This window comes from Eurytemora carolleeae, unplaced genomic scaffold (genome assembly GCF_000591075.1).
Source record: "Eurytemora carolleeae unplaced genomic scaffold, Eaff_2.0 scaffold32, whole genome shotgun sequence".
NCBI classification, from domain to species: domain Eukaryota; kingdom Metazoa; phylum Arthropoda; class Copepoda; order Calanoida; family Temoridae; genus Eurytemora; species Eurytemora carolleeae.
In genome coordinates, this window is record NW_019396068.1 from 382,339 (window position 1) to 390,532 (window position 8,194).

The 8,194-nt window shown below is 34.8% G+C and overlaps 3 protein-coding genes across 4 annotated transcripts in view; all 3 read left to right on the top strand.

Moving 5' to 3' along the window:
* The first annotated feature begins 20 nt into the window (after window positions 1–20).
* LOC111710821 (uncharacterized) lies at window positions 21–5,663 on the top strand. Of its 2 annotated transcripts, none has more exons than XM_023484973.1 (5): window positions 21–433; window positions 912–992; window positions 1,701–1,722; window positions 4,288–4,411; window positions 5,414–5,663. In XM_023484973.1, exons 1-5 carry the CDS (start codon window positions 45–47, stop codon window positions 5,584–5,586), a joined length of 789 nt encoding a protein of 262 aa, XP_023340741.1. In that variant the 5' UTR covers window positions 21–44; the 3' UTR covers window positions 5,587–5,663. The 2 variants fall into 2 exon arrangements, with proteins under 2 accessions (XP_023340741.1, XP_023340749.1); XM_023484981.1 differs by having other exon boundaries at window positions 915–992.
* Window positions 5,664–6,395: 732 nt separating this feature from the next.
* LOC111710846 (iron-sulfur cluster assembly 1 homolog, mitochondrial-like) lies at window positions 6,396–7,169 on the top strand. Its single transcript, XM_023485019.1, has one exon. It carries the CDS (start codon window positions 6,645–6,647, stop codon window positions 7,032–7,034), a length of 390 nt encoding a protein of 129 aa, XP_023340787.1. The 5' UTR covers window positions 6,396–6,644; the 3' UTR covers window positions 7,035–7,169.
* The window catches only part of LOC111710749 (zinc finger Y-chromosomal protein), a 5,139-nt gene continuing 4,073 nt past the window's right edge, over window positions 7,129–8,194 (top strand). The window contains exons 1-3 of the mRNA XM_023484874.1: window positions 7,129–7,212; window positions 7,646–7,758; window positions 8,097–8,180. Coding sequence (XP_023340642.1) covers window positions 7,647–7,758; window positions 8,097–8,180 — 196 coding nt within the window. The 5' untranslated portion in view covers window positions 7,129–7,212; window position 7,646. The remainder of the gene's footprint in view (window positions 7,213–7,645; window positions 7,759–8,096; window positions 8,181–8,194) is intronic.

Genomic DNA, 8,194 nt, shown 5'->3' on the forward strand with positions numbered 1-8,194 from the left:
ATACAGAACTTGTTCTAAACCGCGTAGTGATATTTTAGTTAAAAATGTCTGTTAACGATGAATCCATGGAGATACTACGAGAAGCAGACTGCCTGGAGATATCCAATTCTTTAGATGATAGTTTAGATGGAAGGATGCTGAGCCCCAGGGTTAGGTTGGATATCATCAACAACTCAGGGTTAGATCCAATGCAGACGGAGAAGGATGAATCCAACTGTGTCAAGTTTATTCCTGACACACCCACCAGTTCTTTGCCTAACCAGTACAGGAGAATTCTTTCAACTCCACATCCCGCTGGTCTCCCTTTATCCGGGTACAGTCCTAGTTCCTGTGAACCTGTGTCTCCAGTCCCACTTGGAGCTCTGTACACAGATACACCGGAGCTTAACCTGCAACACAGTCTCTCCTCTTTACTGGATATCAGTATGGATAGGGAACAGAATATTTATCGAATTAACCTTAATTTGAAAATTGAACAGAAAACAACCCTAATTCCTGATCTTCAGGGTTAGACGTGGATTTAAGAAGGATACTGATTCTTTCTCTTATTGTTGATATTGTTTAATTTGATCTTTTTCGTTTACATTACTTTTCTCCCTTTCTTCTTTTCACTCCTCATTCACTCAATTACATTTCTATGATCCTCCGTGCTAAAAATATAAGCGACGTTAACACAAGGGGGGGGGGATGAATTAGTGAAAGGAATAAAGTCTTTGTCATAAACTCACATTTTTAAAATCTCATATATATCTTTGCTACCTGACGTTGTAAACCTTTGATATTTCAAACTTATATTATTTGATAAAACAGAATTTACAGGTTGAAATATCTAAGGTCTATGACATTGGGTAGGGATGTAGGGATTATTAGAAAATATGAATTTTTAAATAAATAAATTTTTTGTTGACCAGTAGTGAGGGAGAGGATGATCTTCAGAATGAAAGCTCAGAAACCTATTCGTATGCTCCGACACCTTTCAACACGCCAGCAAGGAAATTAAATTAATTCTTCTACTAAGTAACTATTACAGCACTTGCAAGGCAGAATTTTAGAGACAACTATTCTTCTTATATAAATTTTAATTCTCTAAACTTGATAGAAAACAGTCAAAGAAATTTAATTTTTACCACAAACAAATTTTCTAATTACTATATCTTTGGAACCAAATGGCGTAAACCTTTGAAATTTCAAACTAAAATTATTAATGAAAACTGTCAAAGGAATTGAGTTTTTGCCACAAACTCGCATTTTCTAACCCCAATATCTTTGCAACTTTATGGTGTAAACCTTTGATATTTCAAACAAGACTATTTGATCTAACAGAATTCATAGTTTGAAATATCAAAGGTCTTGGAAAACGGGTTTCAAAGTTATAAGAATTTGAAAATCAGAGTTTGTGGTAAAAATTCAAATCCTTTACACATTTAATTTCCATCCAAACAGTATTTAATTTGCCGCCAAAAACAATCGACTTTGGAAATTCAACAATGAAAAGAAAATACCATAAAAATTTTAAATTGTTTCTGATTACGTAATGAATGAATCGGAAAGTGAAATAAGGATTGATTAAGTGTTAAAATGTGATAGCTTAATAATTCCAAGTTTGGCTAAACTTTTGTTAATTAGGTTTTCTAGGTTTGTCCTTATAACTGGTATGTTTCTTGATTATCCATAGTAATCTAATTAAATTTATTGCCTAGTGGGTCACAGGATCTTCATGAGGTCAGCCACAATAGAATTTAAGTCTTTGCCACTAACTCTAATTTTCTAATCTCTAAATCTTTGCAACCGTATGTCGTAGCCCATAGATATTTAAAACTATATGAATTCTGTAACAAAAAATTTAAGTTTGAAATAACAAAGGTTTACACCATCAGATTGCCAAGATTTAGGAATTAGAACATGTAAGTTTGTGACAGAAACTCATTTCCTTTATAGAAACAAACCAATCTACCAAAATGCAACAATCGGTTCTATGGATTATATACACCAGAACCAACCTTAAATCTCTTTATTTTCTTTAACATTTAATCACCACCTTTCCGCCAAACACAAATAATCAAGGAGAATAGAATATTGATTAGAGTGGAATTTACTAGAAAAAAGTGTAAAACGGCCATTTTGTTGTACTGTTTCCATACTGCAGGTGTACTTCACATATTTGTGCAATATTACCTTTTGGTCCCTGGAACATCATTTTATAGAAAATCTAAAATTAATGTTAAAAGAAAACCAAATTATGAAATAGGCTGGTTTTATAATTAACCAATGATCATTTCACATAGACTCTATGCCTTTTCCTTTACAAACGATGATTTTCCGTTATAACTTTAAATCAAATGACGTTTTTTATTCACCTAATTCATTTTATAAAGTTTATTTAACAGCTTTAAAATATTCGAAATTGAAATGGATAGTCTAGGGAACATACTGTATTAATGTACTCTACTGCATATAATTTATGAACATTTACATTATTTGTACACTTTGAACTCCCTTTTAGGCTGAAAGGGACTGACAAAATTCATACCGAGGGATTGTCTAAATTCCACTAATATATATTCTATTCTCTTTGTGAATAATATTTCTTCGAAAGATAACTGATCTTCACCATGCTGTCTCCCAAATCTCATGATCCCAAGACACACCCTGTATATAGATTTACGTTTTGAAACACTGGATTCAGAAAAGTTAAAGAAATTAAAGACAAAAACCTGATTTTTCAAGTCCCAGACATTGGCCATAAATCAAACAATTCAAAAATAAGAAAAAAATTGTAAACGGTATTTAAAGTTGCTCGAGATGTATCTTTATACTCTCCTCTTCAGTATTGACATTTTATGGTTTTTTGGCTTTCTTACTTTTCGATCCATTCTTTCCTCAGAATAGCGAACAGTTTGCCATTAAAAAACATTTTATAGATTTTAAGGCAAAGTTCCAAAATCGACCCACTCTAAATTGATTGTAACTCCCTAAATATAGACATGGAGTTATGTAACTTCCTAAATATAGAATGGAGTTATGTAACTCCCTAAATATTGAGTGGAGTTATTAACTCCCTAAATCTAGAATGGAGTAATGTAACTCCCTAAATATAGACATGGAGTTATGTAACACCCTAAATATAGAATGGAGTTCTGTAACACCCTAAATGTAGAATGGAGTTATGTAACACCCTAAATATAGAATGGAGTTATGTAACTCCCTAAATATAGAGTGGATTTATTAACTCCCTAAATCTAGAATGGAGTAATGTAACTCCCTAAATATAGACATGGAGTTATGTAACTTCCTAAATATAGAATGGAGTTATGTAACTCCCTAAATATAGACATGGAGTTATTAACTCCCTAAATCTAGAATGGAGTAATGTAACTCCCTAAATATAGACATGGAGTTATGTAACACCCTAAATATAGAATGGAGTTTTGTAACACCCTAAATGTAGAATGGAGTTATGTAACACCCTAAATATAGAATGGAGTTATGTAACTCCCTAAATATAGAGTGGATTTATTAACTCCCTAAATCTAGAATGGAGTAATGTAACTCCCTAAATATAGACATGGAGTTATGTAACACCCTAAATATAGAATGGAGTTATGTAACAGCCTAAATATAGAATGGAGTTATGTAACTATAAATCTTGAATAGAGGTATGTAACTCCATAAATCTAGAATAGAGTTTGTAACTCCCTAAATATAGAATGAAGTTATGTAACTCCCTAAATCTAGAATAGAGTTATGTAATTCCCTAAATATAGAATAGAGTTATGTAACTCCCTAATTCTAGAATGGAGTTATGTAACTCCATAAATCTAGAATGGAGTTATTTAACTCCCTAAATATAGAATGAAGTTATGTAACTCCCTAAATCTAGAATAGAGTTATGTAACTCCCTAATTCTAGAATGGATTTATATAACTCCATAAATCTAGAATGGAGTTTTGTTATTTCCCTAAATCTGGAATAGTGTTATTTAACACCATAAATCTAGAATGGAGTTATGTAACTTCCTAAATATAGAATGAAATTATGTTACTCCCTAAATCTAGAATGGAGTAATGTAATTCCCTAAATCTAAAATGGAGTTATGTAACACCCTAAATCTAGAATGGAGTTATGTAACACCATAAATCTAGAATGGAGTTAGGAAACTCCCTAAATCTAGAATGGAATTATGTTACTCCCTAAATCTAGAATGTAGTAATGTAACTCCCTAAATCTAGAATGGAGTTATGTAACTCCCTAAATCTAGAATGGAGCTATCTAACTCCCTAAATCTAGAATGGAGGGCGGATACTGAAGAGAAGGATGATGACTAGTCCTCTGCTGAACATGGCAAAATATAAACTCCGACAACACAACCCGGAGATATTTAACCCCAGTTCATCCTCTGCACCAGCTACAGGTAGGAGAAACATTTTTACACCTAAGCATCGTTGTTACGGAATTTCAAGATAATGGGGATTTTCAATTATTATCTCATAATCAAAAAAAATGAGATTCGCGCAAATATAGTATTTGTAACCTGGCTACAACTCATGTTTTATGCTTGTGATTGGATATGAGCAATTTACTAAGTGTGTATTAATTCTCCTAATATCTATACTCCTTATCCCATCCTCCTCTCCAATCCAACCTGTTCTCCCATCCGCCTCTCTCCAATCCAACATGTTCTCCTATTCTTTTCTCCAATCCAACCTGTTCTCCTATGCTCCTTTCCAATCCAACCTGCTCTCCCATCCTTCTTTCTCCAATCCAACCTGTTCCCCCATCCTCCTCTCTCCAATCCAACCTGCTCTCCCATCCTCCTCTCTCCAATCCAACCTGTTCTCCCATCCCCTCTCCATTCTAACCTGTTCTCCCATCCTCCTTTCCAATCCAACCTGCTCTCCCATCCTTCTTTCTCCAATCCAACCTGTTCTCCCATCCTCCTCTCTCCAATCCAACCTGTTCTCCCATCCCCTATCCATTCTAACCTGTTCTCCCATCCTCCTCTCTCCAATACAACCTGTTCTCCCATCCCCTCTCCAATCTAACCTGTTTTCCCATTCTCCTCTCCAATCCAACCTGTTCTCCCATTTTACTCTCTCTAATATCCTGAGACCAGGATGTAAGTACTGAAGGACGGAATTGCTGGAGGACCGTAGTAACATTTCCCTTTACCCTTCTCTCTCCAATCTTAGCCCTTTCTTCTATTCTGGTCTTGTAAAACCTACCCCTTTTCTCTCCAGCCTTAACCCCATCCCTTTCTTTAATAATACCACTTTGCTGTTCAATAAATGTTATCCAGTCGCCCATCCTGTCCTCACCAATCTTACCCATATCTTTTTCTCACATCTTACTCAACCCTACCCGTATTCTTCTTTTCCTTGCTGATTTCAAAACTGCTTAATGTTATTACTTATAGGGCCTGAAAACAAGGATTTGGTAGAGCTGGTTCCAGGGTTGGATATCAGTGATATCCCTGGGGAAAGAAAGATACTAGAGCAAACCGTTCGGTACATCACGTTCCTCAGGGGCAAGCTTGGTGAAAATGTGGAGAAACTAGACCAGGAGTTCTTTTCCTTGACTCAGATGTAAACCGTTTGCTCGGAGAACATATCTCAAAATGTTATATTTAATCACATACTTTATATATATTCAAACATTCTTTTTGATATCATCTTTTTTGATTATTAAAATTTATCGGGTTTTATTTTAAACTTAAAGTTTGTTACGAAGGAGCAGAGGCGCAACTAGGACTTTTGCTAGGGGGGGCAATATATATTATTTTGTAGTGGGGGGGGGGTAAGGGGGGTTCCCCCACCCCTTTTTTCGAAAATTTTTCAAAAACAAAAGTGCTTTTTTTAGGGTTTGAAGTCGAAAAAAAAGGAAATTTTAAGTTGTTGCATTGCAGATTTGGCTGTGTTCAATTCAAATCGATTTTTTGTTCTTGTGTTTTTACAAAATTTATACTTCCAACAGCTGTAAAATGAATGATATGAGTAATTCTGTTGAAAAATAGATGCAACTTAAATTCGAAAGCCCGAGCCGTAAATAAGGCTCAACAACAGCTTAGACCCGAGTCGTATTTTCTTGAATTTTTTAAATCGCCGGCTCTGGAATGCGCCAATTCCAACTATGAAAATCCGCCAACTACAACATTAAACCGGTTTAATGAACTAAACTCTGCTAAAAATTAGATGCAACTTAAATCCGAAAGCCCGAGCCGTAAATAAGGCTCAACAACAGCTTAGACCCGAGTCGTATTTTATTGAATTTTTTAAATCGCCGGCTCTGGTTTAATTACAGATTAAATTGCAAGAAATAATCATTTATAGTTTCTCGAAAAAAAACACATAAAAATACAGGTGCTAGGGGAGGGCGCGCCCGGCCGCCCCCCCCCCCTAGTTGCGCCTCTGCGAAGGAGGATTTTAGTTGAATTTAATAATTCGTCCTTTACTTTCCCGCCCGTGAATACTCCGTACACAGCGCAAACCAAACCAAATATATTTAGACACTTGCCAAATTGTTTGTATTCCAACCATTAAATATACGATTGAAAAATTACGCAATTCAGAAACGTTAAACTTTGAAATTCTTAGTTCAGAAAGGAAATCTATTTTTATCTCTTGAAATATTTTCAGATTTATTATAAAATGAGTGGTCGTTCTGCGGCTACAGCCACGGTGAGGGCCGTTAAACGTCGCCTCATACCAACAAAAGCAGCTCTTAGTCTTACACCTAGTGCAGTCAACAGAGTTAAACTCCTGCTCAAGGATCAACCAGGCAGCCTTGGTCTCAGAATAGGAGTTAGACAGAGGGGTTGTAACGGTCTCAGCTATACTCTAGACTATGCAGATAAAAAAGAGAAATTTGACGAAGAAGTTCGCCAGGACGGAGTAAAAATTTTCATTGACAAAAAGGCTCAGCTGAGTATTCTTGGGACTGAGATGGATTATCAAGAGTCCAAGCTTGCCTCGGAGTTTGTTTTTAACAATCCAAATATATCTGGGACTTGTGGTTGCGGAGAATCCTTCTCCCTTTAGTTCCATCTAGACCTAGTCACATTCAGAAGATATATCATTTTATTTAATCAGACAATTTCAGATATATTAGTTTAATTTGTTTAATATATTATAAACTTGTTGTTAATCATCCCCTAAGAAATGATTCATTTCAGATATTATCATCAAAAATAGATAATAGATGAATGTGTTAATTAAGGTAAGACAAAGTTTTTGAAATCAGCATATTACATTTCTGCGGAATCCAGGAATACCCCCCCTTCGTAAAATTTATTAGAGTCGGTTCTATTTTGTAACTGTGGAATCTCACGAAAAGTGGAAAATTAAGATTAATCTGATAGGTTTAAACAACGAAATAAAAATTAAAGACTAAATTCGTTTAAAACAGATTATTTCAAGTTATTATTAACTATTAATTATTGGGTCTGTCCTAGAGAACGACTTTTGGACCCCCCCCCCCTCCTATAAATTTTGTACATGGATCTTAAATGTAAGACAAGNGGGGTTAAAAGTCAAATTTGCAACAAAAACAAATGACAAATAAAATTTTTTTAAATAAATAAAAAGTAATTCGCTTTGATCCAACCGTTTGGCCAGCTATGGCTAATATATAAATATTTATATTTTTATAGTATGACGGGAAACACAAGCTTCCAGCTTCCAGAGCATTGCAAACAGCTGATGGGAGAAATATCTCAATTCTTCGTCTCTTCAGATTACAAGGACCTTAAACTCATTTTTAAAGGTGAATATTATGGATTGATGTACAAATTAATATTTGTTGATTTTAAACTGAACTTAGGTCAAAACTTTTGATGTTGTTAATCCCTGGACCAAGTACTGATCCGTATCGTTTTAAATAATCCGTCGGAGCACAGCAGAGATTACTAAAATTTAAATATTAAGAATTGATCCCTGAACTTTAAAATTTGCAACATTGAATTTAGAAATAATAAAACAAAGCTTAAAGTAATTTCGTTGTTTGATCTAACTTCGGCAATCTTTCAAATTTCATATTGCCCGAGGGGTTGTTTTCTGTTTGATTACTGCACTGTTCTAGTATTTTATTATGTTCTTATTAAGATGGCGAAGTATTTACTCACGCTCTTGTTCTATCCGCCATGAGTCCGTTTATTAGAAACCTTCTTGCTCAACCCGATATACAAGGTAGGATCAGTGGA